We start from the raw sequence: 23,566 nt of genomic DNA on the forward strand, positions 1-23,566 counted from the left end.
AAAAAAAAAAAAAAAAGTACCCAAACCAACAACAAGAAAGGTAACAAAAACTAACACCCTAAACATCCTTGTCTCTTCCTGTGCAGTCATTCATGCTGCCTGTACATTCTACACAACTGAAAACTTTAAAATGCAAACCAAGCAGATCATGACAATATGCAATTATCTGTGATCTGTAAAAATTTCTTTGAGCTTATGGGTATGTGTGTAGGAGTACATTACACAGATTTTCAGAACCATCAGTACATATCCTGCTTTTGTAGGGCTTCCATCCACTCTTTTTTTCATCTCTTAACGGAGTTTATAGTTGTTATGAAAACATAACTACAGCAACCTGCTAAAAATGACTTTTCTACAATACTTCTTGAATTCCTGCAAGTGCATGGCCCAAACGTACATCAAGTCCTTATGGATACTTTTGATTACACTGTACTGCCTCTTCAAAATGCTTTTGATTTTCAGACACATCCAGAATCTATCAATGCAGAACCCAGTTATGTGGAAAGACTACACAACCATCCTGCAACCATCCCAAGCAGGAACAGGCAAACAGAGGTGTCAGTTCTTGCCCCAGCCTTTAATACAGAAAGGCCAAAATTCTGTGGCATATGTAGCTGTAGTCTTATTGTTTAAGTAATTGGTAAGAGAAGGCCATATAAGACAGAGCACAATTAGACACAGGAGATATTTCACTGCTCCAAGTAGTTGCTTGCTGTGCCCAATATATTCTAGAAATTTGCATTAACAAAAGGAAAAGAGATTTTGTTACACTGTTCTGTTCCAGAACATTTTGCATCATACATAAAGACATCAAAATATTGAGACATTATTCAAAACAGGCAGACAATAGTGAGGAGGCTGCAACTTGCAGTTTCTACTCATTCAGAAACTTCAAGTTCATATACTCAGGTCAGAAGTTCTGTAGCTTATCTTGTTTACACAATCACAATACAATATCTGACTTATGTATTAGCAACATTTCAGATATTTCTTTCTCAAATAAATAACCAATATCTCAGCACTAAATCGCATTCTTCTACTCTGTTCTTGGATTTCTGCAATGGCTGCTCTAGCCCATGTATAGCCATCACACACTGCACTCACTGCTCCACTGCCTGGAAGATTGCAGCTACAAAAACACCCAGCACAGGTGTTTCCCTGTTCCAGCACGCTGTGACTTTGCATTGGTGCAAAGTGGGATATAGCTTACGGTACCACTCCATCCTCTGATCTCCCTGTGCTCTCCCTCAGGCTAACCCACAGGGAGACTACAATGGAATTAGACTTGCAAAGATACAAATGTAGCTTGAACCCCAGGAGCAGACAAATATTTCAAACAACAACATGAATTATTTAAGGACAATTTTTACATTTTTTTCAATTTTTAAATACAACTTGACTTAAATGACCACAGATTTTGACTGGTTCTTTTGTACTACAGCCCACAAGATCTAAGGAAACATGAATTTCACAATTACCAGAAGAGTGACCATTGACCATCATTGTTTCTCCTGAAATACAGGAGAAATGTTGGTATGTTACATTCTTTACTGAAATGCAATAACAAATCCTGTTAGAAAGCTCAAAGAAACTACAAACACATCCATAAAATTATATTTACAGCTAAAAGATTTTGATTGAAAATATTTTAAGTACGAAACTAATTATGAGATTAAATAATAAGGCTAACTTCTATTTAATCTTTTTTCTCTTGGATTAAGTATTAATTATAACCATACCAACTAAATTAATTAACATCAATATGAAGCACAGGAACAGGCATTAGCACATTAGGCAATCTTTGACAAACATGCAATCATGAAAGCTCTTCTGTTATCCTCATTTATGAGTCATTTCATTTTTGACTGGCATCTGCAGATGGCCCTGTGCAAGGTTCCTGTACCAGAGATGAACCTTACAGTGCACAGAGTGATGCAAAGCTTCCTGCAGAGCCGTGCTTTTCCCCCTGTGCTCTGTGATACAGAAGCCCTCAAAGCATTTCAACCTATAAAGCAGAGTGCTGCCTCTCTGGCTGTCTGGAAGTAACGAGACCCACACTGCGATGTTCAAAGGTAGTATTTTCATCATTCACCCTTATTGAAAGCAATGATTAAAGAAGTGATAAAGAAACACCTCTTAACTGCAAAACGTAGAAACCAGCACTTTGGAAAGGAGGAGGAGGAGGAGGAGATGGTTTGAAACAGACTGCAAGGGGACAATAAAAGTTAAAGAGCATTACACAGCAGCTGCGGGCCTAAAGGTAAAGCAGCTAAGTACTGCAGAAATGAACCATAAAAATAGATCACGATATGCTACAGCGATGCACTCCTGAATCCTTAGCTAAGTATATTTCAACCCTTCCATTATGTACCCTAATTTCAAAGAAAACAGAACAATTACGCAGCCAAAGCAGAGGCCTGTTGCAGCCATAAAGCAGCAGCAGACCAGGTAAGACAAAATCCGTATTGGTCTGCCTTGAACTAGATTTAACCACACCAAAACAGTGTAACTAGGAACTCTGTAGAAGCATTTTTGCTACTTTTTAGCTTCACTAAAAAGAAACAAGCTACTGCAATTCAGCTAAGTGTAATTATGTTAAAAATAAAGTACCGCAAAGGGTTAATGGAGACCCGCTATAGCTGCCTGAAGAAAGTACATGCAAATATGGGCAAGCAGTAAACACTACAAGAAAACAAAGACAGAAAGATGGTTGCCACTGAAACCGTAACAATCCTGCAGAAAAAGCCAGAGAGCTGTTTGATGGAACCAGAGAAATCACACAGAATAAGCCCAAAATTTCACTTCAGAGCAAAAGCTGGTCCCCAAAATAAGCTGAACAATACCAAAAGCTGATAGAATTGTTCCCTTTGTAGGTGGAGATGAGGAACATAAAAACAGAAGCAAGGGGAGATTAAAGATGGCGTCCTCTGCAAGGCGCCCTCAGGCCTGCAGCCAGCAGCCACCTGCTGCCAGGCACCATGCCTTCACCGCCAGGTCAGGAGAGTCTCCTCAAGGACCAGCCATTCGTAAAGGCAAGGATAACTGCTGACAGTTATAGCAACTAATTGCTCATGATATGTACTGACGATGAACATCAGTTTTCTCAAGCACTGCTCTCAAGTTAGAAGGTGGCCCGGTAGGCCAGCTGGGCTGAGAGCACCTGCACAGCTCCCCTCCTGCCCCCAGACCTCAGCTCACTGCACCCATGGCTGGCACTGTCCCAGGAGCCATTACCTGTCCTGCTCTAGCTGCTCGCACTAACAGCGCCGTGATTTCTCATTTCCTAGCTTATATACTTATATCTAGTCTAACCTATCACATATATGCTGTAGTAAATAAGGAAACAGGTCTGGAAACTTCACACTGACTTTAAATTTACTTTCCTTTTAATCTGAAAAGTAATTAAAAATAGAGACTTTCATCAACATATTTTATGCTTATACTTGCATTGAATCAAAAGCCTCATTAAAAAACAAAACAAAACAAGAACATACAAATAAAGAACCTGTCACGCTAAATTAATACAAATCTGGTTAACCCTTCTGAAATCAATACTGAAACAAGAAATGGAGAAAAGAGGCATTTGGAAAATGTGCTGTCTCTAAGTGGTCTGTGGGTTTAGCTCAGGCAGCATAGTATTGCAAAGGAAAGAAGTGAGGAGAAAAACATTCTTAGCAGAGAAAAAATAACAATATGCAGACACACACTGCAGCATTCCATGATTCCAGCACTCGGCACTGATAGGTAAAGAGGTATCTGGAATCTAAATTGTGATCTGAGTTTTGTAGTGCTGACATAAAGCATTCCCTTCAGACAGCTCAGGTACTGCTTTCTGTTTCATAATCAGTAATGTGACCACTTGCATATTGTTTTAAGCTGAGAGAAGAACCTACTGAAGGTAACCAAAAGGTGAAAACTAGAAGTTGTGAAAGATGGCCCTGATACAGCAGCTGCTGTCAGCGGTGGCTTTGACTCTGGGGCACTCCGCTGCTGAAATGAACAACTGCCAACAGGGAGAAACATTCAAGTGCAGTGCTCTGGGAAGAGGCAATGTGAGTGGCATCAGCACTCACATCAAAGTAAAGCCAAAAAATAAAGGCGGAACTGACAGGATGGCAAAAAGGTGTCATTTGATTTTGTAGCTGAATTGAGAGGAAATACCAACTCTAAAGAGTGCTGGCTAATTTGGAAAGTCTCCAGTGATTCTGCAGGCATAAATTTCAGCAAAATTCACTGCAAACAAGAAAAAAAAGTCCTCATCTTCTGAGTTAATATTCTTGTGATGAAACTTGTCAAAAAGTCCTGTCAGGTATGCATGTCAGAAAGGAAATAATCAATCCTGAAGCACCCCTGGAAGAGCCTTTAGAAAGCAGCAGTCCTGTTGGGTGGCTCTCTGGCATCTCCATGTTCACCTCTGACAAATGCACCTACAGAAAACTGCAGTTCTCTGGTAGCCAGGTGTTCTGCAGCCTCCAAAAATAACAGCATTACTTTGGTCAGTAGCACGAATACATGTGTATTCCGTGAGAGTTTGTGATACAAAGCAGAAAAGCATAAGGTCCAAAGTTAGTACTGGAATTGACAGTCCCCACTGGCAGGAAATAGTCACAAAATCAGAACGTAAAGAAGCCCAATGTTATTGCTTGGGGCTGCCAGCATTTTGACAAAGAACCATTTTGCAAATATCACAAGGAATTATTTCCCTGTAAATGTCTGGGGCAATCTTAAGACATTAGAAATGACAAATTACAGGTGCCACTGTACTAAAGAATGCCTGTATGGAGGTGTAACCACACCGGGCTGGCTACTCTGCATACAAGCTGGTAGGTCAGCCTTAAATTCCCAGAAGGCCACAATTGAAACATAACATCTCAGAGCTGTGGCTGAATAGCTGAAACCACTGCATAAGCCAGTGTTACAAGGAGTCCAGCTGCCCTACCTGCATTCTGTGTTTTTATACAGATCTAGGCCAGCAAGATCACTTTTCTACTATAATCTTGTTTTTCACTTTTTTTTTTAAAACTGAATTTTCTAGAATTCAGTAAAATTCTACCATATCTGCAAGAGGGGTAGACTCAGATGTGCAAATTCCAGTTCCAGCACATGTTCAGTTGCTGCTCTGACAACTGCAGCAGGACTTAGCCTCATGTCTGTGAACAAGGACATAAACACATTCTCCTGCAGAAGTCCCCAAAATGGCATTTTTAAAATTCTGCTATTCCAAGCAGGCATCCCACACCCTGAATGATCACAAATCTCACTGAGAACTGAGTACTGAGAACCACAGCCCACCAAGCACTTAGTTATTTGACTGACCCAAGTGCTGAACCTTTAAATTTATACGCAACTGTTTGTCCCACAGGCATCAAACTGTTAACACATACAGAAGAGATTAAAATGAGCCTGCATGCTGGATGAAATATAAATGAAAATTATAGTACTACCAGTCTTGGATCTGGGATTGTTTCTCAAGCCTCCCAAAATGCATATTTGCATAATTATAAATGAGCCTCTGTTTGTGATTTCAGGAAGAGCAAAGCACATAATTTTCCAGCAACACAGTCAATGTGACATATAAGAAGTTCCCCCTGTGCCTGTGGGCAAGGTATGCCACAATAGTACCATTAGATGAATACACAAGAACTGTCCAAATGTATAACAAATACTTTAAAATAGGACAGAGATGTCCACCTGTCTGCCTCCCAGAGCAACACAATTCAGACGACACGAACTGCACGTGTTCTGATGTCAGGAACTCTCACTGTGCGTCAACTAAAACCACCACTGACCCCAGGTAGACCAAAACCCCTCACTGATCGCTGCCAGAGCGCTGTCAGACCCCATGACCCACCTGGTCTCCAGCGGCACGTTGCTGTTGAGCACCCAGCTGTCCTGCAGCTGCACGGACTCAGGAGTGGTCGCAAGGTCGTTGGGAGCGGGAGCGGGTGCGTGGATCTGGTTGCGGCGGTTGGTGAGTGAGTTCCTGTTGAGGGAGTTGGCAGACGAGTGATGGTGGGACAGCGAGTGGTTGTGAGGAGGAGGGAGAGGTGGCCTCAGCGTTGACTGGCTGTGATGGTTTGAAGGGCCTGAAATGGAAAAAGAAAAAGAAATCACAGCCATGCTGATGGTATTATTTTTCTCAGCATTTTCAGAAGATTGTTAGCTGGATAAAAAAACAAAAGCTGAGCCCACAGACCAGAAACTATGCCTGTGTACCTTTTGGACTTGTAGCTACTGAAACGCTGTTGAATCAGACCACAGACTGTCAGAGATCAGATATAAAACGGCACCTAAAGTTTGTACAGTTAGGATGTCCACAAAGACTCAACTGAGGTTTAAAAATAGTCTTTGTGGCCTCTCTGAAGAAAAAGGGAAGGAAGCAGGGCAGCGGGCAAGCTCACCCGTTCTGTACACCCACCTGGAGGGACATTTTCTTCCCTGTTTCTGTCAGGGATTTAAGGATATGAACCTTAATGCATTAAAAATAGCTTCTGAGAATACGGTCTTTATGCTTCTATAAAATTTAATCAGAGATCTTAATCTGCTTTCACTCACCGTTTGCCCATTAGGTTCAAAGGAACAGTATTTGTGCCAGTGAAAGAAGATTAAGCTCCAAATATGAAAATGCAACAATGCAATGATGGTATCTTCAACGTTCTTACATGTGATCGGGATTTGGCCTCTGTTTTTCTATTTAGCAATGCCACAAATGCACATCAAGATCAGAAAATTATGCTAGTCTTGTGGCCTCTTTCATTGAAAGATGACAGATCATTTTGGAGGAGATAAGGAAGGATATACACCTTTCTTATACTGACATGTTTGCATGGATAATGAAAATAAATTCTGCTAATCAATAAGGCAAACGGATTAAATGAAAAAGCACATGCATAGATAATAGAATAAAGAGGCATCGTTCTAGCATAGTCACTTTACTAAACAAACACAAAACGGTAAGTTTATAATTCCCTATGTTGCAATAATTTAATTTTAATAAAAAGAACAAAATTTAAAATAACAAGCACTAAGTAGATTATGAACTGCATGCTTTAGTCATTATACCAAGTTGTAGTTTTCTAGTGAACAATAATCAGAACAAGTAATATTAGCTAAATTATAATCACAATGGTGTATGTTTCTTTTAGAAACCAAAGACCATTTTACCTAATGAATCAATCAATAAAAGAAAACATCACAAGAGGAAAACATTTGCAGTTAGACTGATCTATTTTCATACAAAACAATGAAGCACAGAAAAACTGTTGAAATGTTCAATTAACTGCCAGATCATTAAGGCCAATATTTAAAAAAGGAAAATAATTTCCCTTCTTGCTCAAAAAGGACTAATCCCATGTGAGAATCACACCACGCAGCCAGGAACTGGAATAGGTGCAAAAATTCAGGCTTCTGATTTCTGAAGTTATGACCAAATCTGTAATGTGGGAAGGGGCCCAAGAGAAGACACAGCCGCGCTCCCTCAATGCGGGCAGATGCTCAACACGGTGGCAGGGCTGCCTGCCCAGCCTGCCCTGCGGAGCACAAGGGCCTGCTGAGGGCAGCGGTGCAGCTGGGGAACTGCCACGGGACAGGGCTTGGTGGAGACGGGTCTTTCCTTCCTTCAGTGTAGGCCAAAGAAGAAACAACACAGGTCCAACTAAGACTTATGCAAATGGAAATTGCTCTGTGACAAGCAAATGGAAATTGCCCTGTGACAAGACACCTTCAGAAGGGAATGATAAATTCCGGATGCTGCATCTGCTGCTTTCAATCTGCACAGAAGTTTATTTCCCTTTTTTGAAAGCCTTTATGCCTGAATGCTTGCCCTGTTTGAAAAACAAAGAAGCCTTTCATGAACAGGTTTCAAATTTTGGAGCTGTCACATGGGCTGGCCACCTTATTATCCTTCCCTTGGCCATCTCTGACATAAGCTTGGAAGAGACTGTTTTAGCTCAGCAAAGTTAAAATCCGCGTTTGGACCTCCTAAAACATCAGATGTCTAATCTGCACTGGGTCCTGTGCCATTTCCAAAGAGCATGTAGAGGGACACACAGCAAGAAGAAAATGTGCTTGGACAATATCCACACGCATAGAAATTTAAGTGGAATTACTCTCCTCATGTCTGTGTTCTGGCTTTAAACAAAGCAAAGCGATTTGGATTTCAATAAATGGATCTCTTTAAGCGATAAAATGCAGACGTGTGCCCTTGTGTTAAAAATTAATTCAGAAGATTTGTACACTTCCTATTTTCTCTGCGACTATTCATTCAGTTTCTCCTTTCAGAGGATAAATAGGAAAGAATCATAAACAAAAAAGTTTTGTTCACTGACATGGCAGCGACAGCTATACTGACTCTGAATCCTCCAACCACAAGATCACAGAGGCTGCTCTCACAAGTGAGAGAACTCTGCATTCTTATTAATGTGCAATTACTGTAAGGCTAAAGAAGAACTGAATTCAAACTACTATGAATTGATCTCTGCAAGAGCTAGTTTGCACACAGTACATAAAGCGTACTGCACAAAACAAGCTATGTAGAAGCAGCTGTAAAACCCCAAAACAGCTGGCATAGAATGTATGTAGCGTTTAATAAAAACAAAAAACAAAAAACAAAAAACAAAAAACAAAAAGCTAACAAACAACAACAACAAAAAAAAACAATGTCAAAATTATATAGATATATATTAAAATGTACAAAAGCTTATATATAAATACTAAGAAACACACGCATACAGAAGTGAATACTTCGGTTACTACATATACAGGAGAGAGTAAAAATCTTAATACTCTGCTTCTTCATAAAGTTCTTTAAATAAATAAAAAGCAGAAGCGTGTGACTTGGAAGCTGAGAGAGGATATTTTATTTTCTAATTATGTAATCTGAGAACACAAAGTCTGACCTAAATTTCTCTGAAGCAAACAAAAGTTATTCAATTCACTTACTTGGGTTTAATCAGAAACAAGAAGCTAAAAGTGTAGAAAAAAAATGCTTTGTTCTGTTCATGATTTTATTCAGGAAAACAATGAAACAAAACAAGCTAGCACAGAACTAACATTCACCTCAAGTAGGATGTGAAATACATGTCTCCTTAAAAAGAAACAAGAAAAAGCAGAAAACCCCTGAACATAACTCTGTTATAAGGGCATTCCCTTCTTTTGTGTACAGGAGAGCACGGAAGCTGCAGACCAGGGCTGAACCCCAGAACATGGCTGCAGGGCACATGGCACTGCACCTCCTCACAGCACTGTCCTGCTCTGCTGGAATGCCCTCGGATGTCACAGGGGTACAGGCACCACAGTGAGCTGCTCCCAAGGATGCACCTCTAAATGCAGCTTCTCAGCTCTTTTTGCAGTTCAGACATTGCCTGGTGCACTAAGTGACACTCTGGATCTGCTTCAACACTGTCACAGTAATTTCCAAGTTCTTCCAACTCTATGTAACACTTATGTAACACCTGCACTAAATCGACCCAACACAAAGATCTGAGAAGTGAAGTTCCCACTGAAGAGATCCATTTCAAAGCAGAAGCAGCAGCATCCCTGATCGGAGCAGAGCATTTGCTGTTCTGGAACCTTCGTACATAGCACAAAAAAAAAGTAATGGAGATTCTACCTTAGCTATGCTGCACTATCCTATGTGCCATGATTAAATGCTAGAGACAAACACCTCCTCAATCATCTCACAAAAGAACTAAAAGAAAAACACACATTATTTTTCAGAAATGAACAATGCAGCAGCTTATACATCTAGACAATACAAACATTGTGTAGAAACAGTGAATGAAGCTGATGTACTGAAAGATAAAAAGGAATAAACCGAAACCACATAAAATCCTTCTTAGCGAACGTCAGTCTTCAGCAACCCCAGTTCTTTATTCACATAACTGCACCACACTGTTTTCTCAAGGAAACCACATCATCTGCTCCCACAATGAGTAATAGGTTTTTCACATAACAACAGGCCACCTTCCAAGCTAATTCCTCTCCAAAGGCAGATCACTCTATTCAGAATCGGGAAGAAAAGCACTGAAGCACTGAAGCAGCCAGGGAGCAGCAGGCAGCGTGCAAGGAGCTGCCCCTGCTCGGCAGCTGACACCTGGCTTTCAGCCCTGCTTTGAGCTGGCTGGGCTGGAACCAGGGCTTCTCATCTGCCTTGTGGCCTCTGGTTTAAGCCATGCTCTACTGTTTGCTTTAGTTCTCCAAATTATTTTGTGGAAGGGCAAAGTTTAAATGGAATCTCACTGTTCTCAGAATGTTTTCAATGTACGCTGGAAAGAAGCAAGTTACGTTACTTAACCATAACTATAGATGTCATTAACTCTCTTGCTGTAAAACCACATCACTTCCCAGGTGTTCCTTCTTTTGTCCACGTTTTTACAGTGTTTGAGGCAAGACTAGGTTGAACAACTGACTATGTGTGAGTCACTTACCAATTTCTGCCAGTGCACTGCAGCCATCTCCTCTGCACAACATCAGAATCAAAAACTGAATGTTTCTGCAGCAAAAAATACCCAACACAACGAGACCCCAAAACTCCACTGCTAACCCACAATATCCAGATAGTCACAGAAAAGGGGAAAGGTGAATTTATGGATAAAGTATCTGTCCAGGACTTTGTCATACTTTCTACAGCCTATGCTGACTGTGGCATCCCTCAAACGACTGAGGATGAAGCACTTGTTATCTGTATGCTTCTTTATCCTTTGCAGTAGCGCTGAAGGTAAATTACCTTACCACTTACAAGGCAATCACATACTGGTGCAGTTTGAGCCAGGAAAGCACTTTGCAGCTCTGGCTCCCAGCCTGAAGGGCACGAGTTCATCATACGGGAGGCAGAAAAGGCAGCAACCGAATTAACTTGGCCAGACTGGAGCTGCTGGTGCGCACACAGAGCATGGCTGCCACTCCATCATGCGACTGGCGGTGCTGAGGGGCTCTAGGCAGACATCAAGAGCACCCAGATACAGCAAGCTGCAGAACCAGCAGTTTGCTCCCAGCACTGCGGGAGCCAAAGCAAAGCAGGCATGGCCTTTGCACGAGGTGGGTGGGAAAGTTGTGCACGCTTGCGTACGAGAAGACAAAGATGCAGGACATTACCCAGAGTCTGCCCTCAGGGACTGCAGGCACATGGCCCATTTTCTCAAGTGTCAGATTAAGAAACACCGCTCTGAAAATACTACTATCTGAGATGCTACGTACAAATTATATTTGCTTAAATACATCACTTAAATATGCATTATCTCACTGCATGAGGTACACCGGCTGCACAAAATAATGGCTAGTCAATGGCAAAACACATTGCTTAAATAATAATGCTTTATGTAGATTTGGTGCCCCGTGGTAATTCTACCTGCATATATGTATACGGAGGTAGGCGTACCGTTTCCAATTTTACATAACAGAAAATGAGTCACCGAGAGGTCAGGGAGTCATCCTTCCAATTAAAAAAAAATCCATGCGCTTCACATCTTTCCCAATCAAACTTCTCATTTAATTTTCCAATAATGAAATTAGATATAAAACATATTTCAGAGACACCAAGGGTGTATTTATCTTCAGTCTGGATGTATGACTTCTGCCTGAAGAGGGCACTGATGTAAGAACTGAAAAGAAAAGCAGGCATATGTATTTCTAAGTCATAAAAATAGTTAACCGTTGCCACAAAAAACACCATCCAGAATGCTAAATTTTGCTCTCTATGCTTGGTTCTACAGAATGGGAAAGAGCTGAACCCTATCTAAAGTCTTACACAAACACTCTCCAAAGCTCATTCAATTTGATACACTGAGAATCACACCAAAGAAAAACTGAAGAGACATTTTTCTGAACAGCATACGGAAACTTCTGAGCAGAAGTATTTTGGCCAGCAGCGTAAGCCTGGTGACATTTTTGTGACAGAAGTGCAGTTTGAAAGCTGCTGTTTCCCTGGATGGTCCATGGGGGAGCCTTAAAATGCTCACAGTGACATAAGAATAATTATACTGTAATTTCCAATTCATTGTGAGTCTGGAGTCAGGTGCAATAGAAAGTCATCCCTGAAGCTATTACAGCAGTACTTTGGATTTTATATAACCCAGTTAGCTAGCACACAAAGCTGCTTTCCATGGGTGTAAAAGAAATGCTAGTCACAGGTGCTTTAATGCAATGCATTATTTTGATCATTTCAGAAACTTTATGGAACATATTACGTAGTGTCCAAAACCTTCTGAAAACTAATTATTGCACCTAAAATCATTTAAAAAAATCTATAAGAAAGTGTCTCAAAATAAATTACAGAAGGTAACTGCATCAGAGAGGAGATAAGACAGAAGATAAAGATCTGTACGATCTGCTCTTCTGCTGGTATTTGGGATGAGAATGTTTTTCCAGAATTATTTACGGTATTACTCTGTCAGCCCAAACAAAGCAGAAAAATCTGTGTACATTGTGTGGAACAAGTAGGAGAATAGTGCATAAGGCTTTAGTAAACAATACTGAATATACAGTGCATATGTTGAATTGAATTGGACTTCAATAAGTTGTTTCAATTTTTAGAAGCAAGATAAATATGAATGACTACAAGTAAGAAGCAAACTTTGGCCTCCTGCAGGGAGCTGCAAGCTTTGTGTGACTGGCACGTCTTCCACAGGCACAGGAATGTGCTTTTAGCTTCGTTAGTTGGTACAGGACAAGAATGAAAGTCATAAGCCGTTGGACTAAGAAGTCTTATAGCAGTTGCCCGGCTTTTCTAAGTATTGGGGAGTTTAACTTCAGGTACCACAGACAAAGGGCTCTGCTGCTCAGAAGATGAAAACGTAGGTTAATGAGTACCAATGAAGGGCATTGTGAGGCAGTATATGAAAGCCTTCACACAATTTATCATCAGCTCATCAGCAAATAAACCAACTTACTAAGCCAGCAGTTCATATGAAAGCACTATCCTGCGCCTCTCCAGTATGAAAAAAGCAAAGGGACTTCAAACCAGAAGAGATCACTTATCTTACAGGCAGACACCTAACACTAGAGTGGTCCCACATTACTAGAACAAACAGGGTGCTTGGAGGTTGAAACATTTTTCAGCAATGCTGCCTGTCTCTGGCATCAAGAGGACAGCAAATACCTGGGTTCCAGGTGCTGTCTATAGAGCATACTGTTTTTAAAAGCTGCTGCAGCCCAGGAGCTTGGAATAACACCTATTACCTGCCTGTCTTTGTATCACAGTCATGATTTTATTTTTCTGAGAAGAGCAGATATGCAAACAGACTCAATTAAAAAGCCATAGAAAACATTAATAGTAGTTGTTAACTGAGTAATGAGGGAACAGATTCAATTTTCTATTTAAGATATAACAGTAGCTATGATTATTGAATTATGTGCTACATACATAGAATTATATTATGTGCTACATAGATAGATAGATAGATAGATAGATAGATAGATAACACATACTAGTTTCTGAGACCATTAAGTTCAAAGTGGAGTTGAGTACTACGAAAAGTAAAGCAGTTGTTGGGTGCTATGCTGCATTCAGAGTAACGAAGGATTTACAAACAGGAAAAGAAGATAACTGTAATACATTATCCAATAAAAGTCATAGGAAACAGTGACACTAGATAGATACCAAAATTGTAGTTTGGCCAAAACCTCTAAATAACAATCATCAAGCTTGCGAAAAATGGCTAACAGCTTTATCAAAGGATAACAAGCAATCAAGATCTACGTTTGAAATCTCTGCTCCGAAGTCTGTGTGAATTGCCTAAATTCCTTGGACAGCAGAGTTTCATGGCAGTTAAAGACATAATGTGAGAGATGAATTTCAGAAAATCCAGAGACCCAGGGCAAAACTTTTTGACACTGATGTTAAACTGTGAAACCACAACAGAGAAGAAAAGGAGATAAGGAAAATTCTGTAGTACGTCAAGGAAGTCTGCTGCTTTGAGACACTGGGGCAAGGCACAAGTCAGCAGGGAGGAAGGAAGAAGATACTAAATAGCTGTTTCCTGTGAGATCTCATAGTAGCTTGATAAAAGTCTCCACATTAGAAGGAGGATTCTAGTCCTCAAAGCTATCTACAGACACGTGTTCAATATTCAGGCTTTTCTGCACGGCCATTCATCAAGTACATTTTTAAAGGAATGTTCAGATACACAAAAGCCAAACTTAAGAAATTACAAAAAAGACAGTTTTTCTCCTAAATATCTCCAGTATTTTAAGTGAAGGTTATTATCATGTTATTTAAAATATAATAATAATAAATACATTCAACATTTAATTAGTAAATTGGAGCTATCAACAAATTTAAAAAATAAGTCTTATCTAGCAGAAGGACTGCCAGTAGATATCTGTGACTCCCTATGACAATAGCAGCATATTTAAAAAAAAAAAAAGTTTTAAATTAAGATTAATTAAGATTCATTCATTTTTACTACTTGTCTTGCTCTTTGCATGTGTGAAAGATTTTCATTTGCACTCATTTATCATCTCAGGCAACTTCACTGATAAGGAAATTTATTCTGACAAAAAAATCAGACTGTGTCTTCAGAAGGTTATCGCTGATGTTGCTACACGCAGATGGCATCTAGATCAGGATTAAGTATGATCTCTTCTAAAACACAACTCTCTAACATTATGGTTATCTCTGACATATTCACAAAGGCAGATGGATGTCCAGGCAGCAAAGATCCTGTTTGAAAGCAGTATTTTTGAATGATGTATTCACAAATGTGGGAAGAAGAGGCGTAGAAATGAAAAGTAAAGCATTAGTTTAAAAAATATCTTAGAAACCAAAATCTAGAACCCAGTTCTTAACTGCCAAAACTGCTCTCAGTGAATGTTCCACGCACTGAGCTTATCACTACTAACAACCACAACATAAAAATAATGATAATAGTGTTCTCTAAAACAATGGATGTGCTTCCTTTATAGCGCTTCTTACATAAAGCCTCATAAGGTAAGGATACGAGCAAAGCTTGGAGGACCATAAACTGAAACATAGAAAGTAATGAGGTAACACTGAATCGTGTGACCAAACCCTAGTGCTCTGGTTCCAGCTTCCCCATCCAAACAAGCCTTCCTTGTCTGGCACAGTCATTTCTCTAGTCATAACAAAGTAAAACAGAAGAAAACTAATTCCAGTGGGTGCTAATGGAAAAGTAACATGTTTAGATTTAACTATTATTTCGAATACTTTCTATTTTTCCCCATGCGGATCATTTAACTCATATATTTCAGTAAGGAAAAAAAATCATACAGTGTCCTTGGTTGGAAGAGATCTTTTAGAATCAGAATGGCAGTTTTTACACTGTATGGAGATCTACAATTGCAATATATCCTTCGCAGAACCTTATAGGTAGCTGTTAAAAAAGCTAGCAACCCAACAAAAAACAGAGTTGATTGTAAGTTTTCCAAATGATACGTAACAAAAATCCTAGCCACTGGGGAGGAATACATTTGTAAGCTAATGTCTAATTAGTACATTTTGACAAAAACGTAAAAGCAAAAGCTATCCTCTGCAGGGCTTGAGAGTCTATCATCATTAAAGCTTAAAGACTGTTCCATGCATATTTTCTGCATCAGAAAGAAGTAGTCTGGAACAAAACCCAAAGTACACATCTGTGTAGGATTCTGACAGACATCTTGATATGGTTACACTACTTCAATTTACTTGCATATTGTCTGGTGCAAGCTCAGGGAAACACGGCAAGCTGTGCAATGAAGGGAGGGGAAGTGTTGCAGTACGGTGTCTTTATATTAACTGAGCTCTAAATTTATGAAACACTCAAGAAAAAAATTATTAAATTATTCATCAGCGATAAGACAATTAAGAAGCAAACTAAAGGGGAAAGTGGAAGCTTGGTCCTGAGGGAGAACAGCTGGTCCTCTCATTAAAAGTATGTTTTGGCAGCAAAATACCCCCCGAACAGAGGGAACCTGCTGCTAAAGCAGCCTCTGAGTCAAAGTTAGGAGCAACTGACAAAGAAAGGCTTGTGTGAACAGTAAGGTGGGCGTACGTTGGGTATAACCATGGCTGGTGGGAGCTACGTTTCCCCTGAGTATGGCAAAAAAAGGTGCTGGGATGTAATTGCACTCAGGAGCCGCAGCTTGAGACAGTACCAGCATCAGTCTTTGGGCAGCTTTGTGCTGCTGTGCCAAGCTGCACTGAAGTGAGCTTAAGAGTCACAAAGAGGTGTCACTCACTGCAGCCCTTACTCACACACTGTATGCAGCAGTGAGGATGGCAGCTGACGCCCTGAACCACTCCTGAGTCCTGTTTCAGATCTCACAGTGGGCAACAACCCGTGGTCAGGAGCATCATTTCACCTCTGTGTTGCGACTGCGTGTGTGCCATTGGAAAGAAAAGGGCATAGCACAATGGTAATTGCATGGGAAGTCATTCAGAATTGGAAAGGAGAAGGAAAACAAGAAAGGGAAGAGAAAGGCAGCAAGTTGGTGCAATGACTGAATGGAGTGGAACAGCACGCACACAAATACAGCAGCATGCTGCCCTTGCAGGCTGGTTTACAGTGCCAGAGCTCTGAGGGTGTCTGAAACAGTCCTCATTAAATACCATAATGTTTTGATGGCATAGAAATGCAAAATTGGATACTTCATCTTCATTCTGTACACTCGTGCTTCTCTGATAGATAAAAGAAATTTCCTCTCTAAATGTAATCCTCCCTACTCACATATTTGCCCATATACATGGAGCATCATTACAGCTAGAAGTAGAAACGCACAATAGTTCTTTTTCCTAATCCAATAACTCTTCTTAAAATGGTTACTTGAATTCCTTCCAAAGACTCAAACATACTTCATATCAGGTAGGAATTCACACATTCTTATATATAGTGCAGCCTCAGCCTGTTTCAAAACCTGATACAACATAAAGAATACATTAAATTAGATTTCATTTAGAACTCTGATCTTTCTATACCTGGTTGTTCACAGTGTACCTGTTTGGGCCAGTGGGCAAAATAAACATTTTAGCCTTTCCTACTGCTTTACATATGTCACACTGAAGAGCTTTTTACATAAGAAGAAATGGCACACTACTAGCTTTGTCACAGTTTCAGGGCCTTAGTTATGAATACTTCAGATGATGCTCTAGACAGAAACTCAAATGATTAAGATTCCTGCTCTTCGGATGAACAGAAGAGAGATTTACAGATTCAGTTTGAATCTGTACTATATTCATTTACATTAGCTGATCAAAGAATAGGGAAGCAAAGACAAGGTAGATTTCTAAAATGAAGGGATATATGCATATCAAGTTAAAAATTTATTAGAGACACAGTCACTTGGGCATATATATGTATTGAGTGTTCAGAAGTACACAGGGCAACACCCTGCTACACAAAGATGATTTATACACACTACGGAGAAAGCATTGAAGGGCAGAAGCAAAGCAGTGATGGGGCCCTGAGCTGGGCTGCCAGCAGAGCCCGGTGCAGAGCAGAAGGTGCAGGCATGGCCCAAGAACTCTGGGTAGCATCAGGTGGTCCAGAACCACAGAAGCAATGAGGGAAGATGAGCTGGAAGCAGCAGTGCCAGGAGAAGAAGGCAAAGAACATGACAGAGGAGATGCTGCCTCGGGGTGCAGAACCCCTCACATTCCTGGGGTGAGAGTGAGCAACAGCGATGGGAACCAGCAGAGCAGAGCGGATAGGTTGGAAAAGAAGGTAAATAGAGAGGTGGGGAGCTCCTCCAAGAGACTTTGTCTCCTCCAAGACACTTCAGGCAGAACAGAGGGCAAATTAAAGAAGAGAGAAACGGCCAGGAGAGCTGTCAAGAGTGGGACAAGGGAACTGCTTAGGAAGGAGGAATGCAGCACTGACCAGGGTACGTCAGCTCCATCCTGCTACATGTCTGCATAGCTATCCACTACATCACCTATCTATGTTACGACTTCAGACATATCTCTACCAGTGATTACTTCTAAATACACACAGCTATGCAACCAACTGCCGCAGCAGTGGCAGTGCAAGAGCGGGTGGCCAGGCCTCAGGGCACATTTACCAGGGGAATGTGCAGCCAACAGGACACAGCTGTGATGCTGCTCTGGCAGCTCATGGATTGTAAGCCTCTCCCTTAGTCCTAATGACACCATCTTGTTTCCAAATTCATAGATGTTACTGGGAACTCCTGTGCCACACACATCCTAAATGTCAGTTTCATTTCTGAGGGTTTTAAAAACAGTAACCCAGTAGGTATGGCCCTGCAGCACAGAAAGTTAACAGAAGATATTTTCCTGTACACATAATTATTTTGCAATGCCGCAATGTTTTCAATCCTAAATTCTTTTCCTGTTTCGAGGAGTTGGTTGCACAACAAATGCAAAACACAATAGCAATGACCTATGGTCCTAAGCCACTTTAAAGAAATCATTCTAATCTTGTCACCCAAACACAATGTTTGAAGTGCCAGCCTGAGCCAAGCAAAGACCATTAAAGGAATTATTCAGCCCCAACACTTCACAACACGTACCCCATTCAAAGCAAGCAATGACAAGACAAAAATGACACTTCCACATTTCTATACTTTTCCAAAAAATAGATTGCTACTTCCTAGGGTAACATAAAGAGATCTGTCTCTTCTTCACACATTAACAATTAATATGGATCCTGCTTATAGACATCTGTAATGCTTTGGGCTGTATTTATGGTGTGATAACTGTGTCATTTTGAGACAGCGCACCAAGATGATAGAAAGACATAACTGAACTGTTCACTCTTGCTCCTATCTAAGGGACAACACTGTTATCTTGTTACAAAATACTGCCCCAAGCAATAAAAAGTTTCATAAATCTTTTTCTACCAGTGTTGTCAGCTTCTATTTTTGCCTGTGGCTGAATGTGATTATCATCTGTTTTCACCCTACAAGAAAACAAAGTGATCTAGAATATAATGACTGGGGAACATTTTGGAGCCCTCCTGAGCTGCAGGATGCTTCCAGCTGCTAGCATAGCTGATAACGGACTTAATAGAGCTAATGATTTCTAATACCACTAACACAAGGCTATTTTCACAGTGGGTAAATAATGACTCTTTTGTTTGGGAAATAGTTAAGAAGTCATGTAGATGTTTGATAAGTACACAATACAGTATAAATGGAGCAATATTTGGGTAACTAATGGTGGATTACACTAGAGCTAGAAAATAATATACATTTCTGTTTCCTTTTAAGGAACTTAAAAAGTTTATAACCCTGGTAACACCACTGTGACAGTGAGGAGATTTCACTGTAAACAATTAAAAGTAATGTCTTAATCCATGCATAAAAAGCCATCCATTTGTTTCAGTGTACTGCATCTCTGTTTTTATGTTGCTAATTAATATTACCAGTCTTCACCAGAAATAAAATAAAAACTAATTGGATAGTAAAAGAAATTTTCTTAAGGGTAGAACCCAAAAAACGCATAGATGAGATAAATGATGAATGCTGTGTGTGCCTACAGTACTTTACTTGGTCATGACTGCATGTTTCTGATAAGCTCTGTTTGCCTGGCTTGCTCCCCTCCCATGTCAGAGTGGATAACCCACGTCCCCTCTCAAAGGCCGTGTCTCCACTGGGAGAACCCCACTCCACAGGCCAGAATCTTCCAGCTTTTCATTTCTGTGAAACCATATACAAAGCTTTTCCACGATATCCTTCTCTCTCTTCCTTCTCTCTAGAAATCACATACCCACAGACGCTGTGTATACACACTGCCCATTCTCCTTGCAGAACCTTGAACACGGTTTCGTACTGCAGTTTGTTACAGGGACTGCTGGCATGGCTGTGCCAGCTGGCTGCAGCTGAAGGGCAGCACTCCGTGCCTCTCCTGCCCCACTGCTGCCCTGTGCCCCAGCACGGCTGCTGCAGGACTGCTGTCACCTGCATCCTGGGCCAGGCTGGAGCAACATCCCCTCTCTCAATCTGGTTTTAAAGCCAGATTTACTGGGAAATTCTGAGTGGTTGAAGGCATGGCTCTTAGTAAGATTTTTGGCCCTGTGAGTTGTCTGAGCTGCGTTCACCAACAAACAGCATTCATTAAACAGGACGGTGTTCTAGCATGCTCTGTGCTCCTACATCACCCAAAACTGGCAGCACCAAGCTGCTTACAACCCAAACTTCTCAACAAGCAGAAAGAAGATTAAATATATTTTTTGCTAAGTAAACTATAAATCATATAACTCAAGCTATATAGAGCTCCTTGAGTCAAAATGAAGAAGTATTTGATTATAGTCCAAACAGTGCTATAAATAATATAATGTAATGAGACAATATCCACCCACTGTAAGCTTAATAGATTTTAGAAAAGCATATGATAACTGCTGTTGTGATTCATTTTCACACATCTTGACATATTACAGATAGCAAGCAAAAATATTAAGTTAACCGAACTGTATTTCAAGGCAGAATTTTTACAGTTAAGCTAAATGCAAACTTAAGCAAAGAGTCTAATACAGCCACTGGTGTCAAACTGAGAATGCAATCTTTTCTCTTGTTTGTCACTGCCATCGTTTCATTACAACAACAAACTGTGGACTGGACCAACAGAAGTATTTCACAGTCTAAGAATTAATGGTAGATTTTGTTTGTGCAAGTGAGACAGCAGTTCTAAATGACAGGTCAAACACGCGAGGGATGCCACAAGATTGTTCCACATCACAAATAAATCAGGTTAAATATCACCAAAAATAGATCTAGCAGCAACTCTAGATTCCAAATCAAGTTTTGTATCAGAAGCCCGAGAAGTAAAGGGTTTGTAAATTCCTGTTCTTGAGAGACATGAACAAGCCGATGGATGAAATCACAAGGAAACGATACCATGCTCAGTGTGACTGCTGCATTCACCAACCTGACTGACCTGCTCAGATGTTAGTCTGACATGGAAATACTTCGTATACTGACATGGAAACAGGAAAGCCACCAGATGCAGTTACCCATGTATTCTAAATACTAATGCCTTCAGACAACATTAGCTTTTATACAGTTTACTAAATACTAAGGTCCAGAATTCAGCAACTTGCTTTTTTTTTCTCTCTTTTTTTTCCCCTCCAAATAGCACTCAGTCCATGACAGAAATTCAGGATACATTAAAATGAAGCTAAGGCATGCATGCTGTAGGGCCTGTACATTCTGAGAATCAAGAATGTCAAGCTAAGTTGAGAACAAGATGGTTAAGCTGCTCAAAGAATAAGAAGCCTGGATTGTCTAAATAAAATAAGCAATAATATCATAGGGCAGAGATACTTCACATGCTTTTATGCATAAAAAATGAAAAAAAAATGAGAACTTTGGAGACCAAGGAGCTCTTCTATATCAATATAGAAGATGCAATGCCAAATAAAATTAGATTTAAGCCTGTAGATTTTGTATTTATGATAGGGATAGGTAGCTGAAAGAAAAAGTAATAACAGGACAGGAAATAAAATGCATTTGTTATTTAGAAAATGTTCACGAAATTGAGAGAATTCAAATAAACAGTGCTGAACAGAGAAGGTCTTGAGAACTGAGACAACGTAAGGGAACAAATATTGCTAAGTTCAAAATCGATCTTACTTTGTTAAAAATAATTAATTAGAATAAAATATGTTGTGAGATCCTTCGAAAGGAATGAAAGGTAGATAACAGGCGGTGGGACAGGAGATGGAATTTAGCATTGACACATTTGGTGTCAAAATTCTTCCAATAACTGTTGTGCTTTTGCAAACAATCTGTATGCCTGAACATATATTGTGTAAATGGAGCTGGAGCTTCCTGTTCGATGCAACTACTTTGCAAGAATATATTATTCTTTTCACTCATGAGCCAAGCCTGTCATTGGCTTATGTTGCTCAAATGAACGGCAGCATCAACTGAGTAAAATAAATGACAATAGTGCACTGTCTTTACTCTTACAGTGCTTTTTAATGCTTCACTGTTAGAAGCAACACTCTTTTCCTCTTTTCTTTTTTTCAGTAATTCACACGATCCATACTAGCTAGTTCAGATGCAAGTATAACATACTCACTCTACAGATATTATTAAAGGATACATCTTTTTTTCTAACTTCAATTAAAAGCAAAAGGAAACAAAGCTGCTGGTCAAGGAGATTCTGCATACCAAACCAGAATAAGGCATCTCTAGGTCATACATTTAAGAGCTACAGTGCTACAGGCATTCTTTATTCACGTCTGGTAAGACTGACATGATGTCTGCCACAGTTTTTAGAGGGATGTAGAAAAAAAAAAAAGAAAAAAAGAATCTCATGATTCATAAAGGTTGGAAATAGTCCATCACTTACTTGTGGTCCCTGAACTATCTATCTGGCACATCACTGTCAGGCTTCTGTGGGCATCCTGCTGGGTTGCTTTCAATCCCATACTACAGTACAGCAGACTGCTGAAAAAGGAAAATTTATTTCCTTTTCTTCCTTCAAGACACATGCTATGTACTCCTCCAAACTGTAGCTATTTTCTTCAAGTAAAAACAACAATAGTCAATATTTGAAAAGAAAAAAATGGGAAGAAAATGTAAGCAGGAAATGCTGTCACCAACAAGGATGCCACAGTGAAAGCTACTCTGATGTCTCATGAAGTTGAAGCTACCAGAACTAAATGAGGCAGGGGAGTATTACCTTTGTTTATCTTCCCATGTACATATATATACACACAGACAAACACATATTGCTGCCATTGCTAAGTAACTTAATAAAGAATTTAAATTCACATTGTGCTTCCTTGTGACATTTCTCTTGTTCCTCTATCAAATTCTGACACAGAGGCTTTCACTAATAAACATATTCATCAGCTCCTACTGAGCTGGTGTCTGCTGTCTGCAATCAGTCAGCACTTATCCCTGGATGTACATGAACACAAAGCCATTTCCCATCCCCACCCTACTCCTCAGGCTTTCCTCCTGAGAAGGCACTGCACGGACACCATCATATTTTGTAACAAATGGCGAACTCACGGTGCATGAAATTCACCCCAAGCAAAACAGAAGTGCCACTGAGGCCCTTGCAGGCTGCATGCGGAGTCACAGAGGGCAACACGTGCATGTAAAGAAAGGACTGGGCAGGTACCCAGGTAGCACATCTCTGCATCACTCACTATTTCATTAGCTCCCCCTTTTCAGCCTTCACACCTAAATTGATCTATCGAGTATTGCAGAACACTTTTTACATGACTGCTCCCTGCTCCGCTATTCTGATTGCTCTCATTATTCCTTCTTTCCACAGAGAGACATTCACTGCTCAGTATGTAAATCTCACTCGTTTCAAGCCTTTGCTTACAGCTCCACATCTGTCAGTATGCACATATTAAGACATTTTTTAAGTACAGAACTATTTCTGAAGTTTTGGGGAAGGGATTGAACACATACAGTTAAAATGATTACTAGTAAGCTAACAATCCACAGGAAAAAAAATAGCAGCTATGCAAAGCTCCAGAGCTTCCCAGGCCCTCTGGAAATCCAAATGTCTCCAGCCCAAGTTTCGTTCCACTATTTTAGAAATCTACAAAACATTAATCTTGCTTACCAACTCAGCCGCGCCTGAAATACAAACAGAAAGAAGAGCACGCCCGCCGATGTAGGGCAGCACCCTTTGGACTTCACTTAGCCCCCA

The 23,566-nt window shown here is 40.2% G+C and overlaps 1 protein-coding gene across 1 annotated transcript in view; it reads right to left on the minus strand.

Moving 5' to 3' along the window:
• Positions 1-23,566, minus strand: part of TENM2 (teneurin transmembrane protein 2) — a 541,158-nt gene that overhangs the window by 154,948 nt on the left and 362,644 nt on the right. Inside the window, 1 exon segment of the mRNA XM_031555679.1 lies at positions 5,852-6,086. Coding sequence (XP_031411539.1) covers positions 5,852-6,086 — 235 coding nt within the window.

The sequence above is a fragment of the Meleagris gallopavo genome, chromosome 15 (assembly GCF_000146605.3).
Source record: "Meleagris gallopavo isolate NT-WF06-2002-E0010 breed Aviagen turkey brand Nicholas breeding stock chromosome 15, Turkey_5.1, whole genome shotgun sequence".
Lineage (NCBI taxonomy): Eukaryota > Metazoa > Chordata > Aves > Galliformes > Phasianidae > Meleagris > Meleagris gallopavo.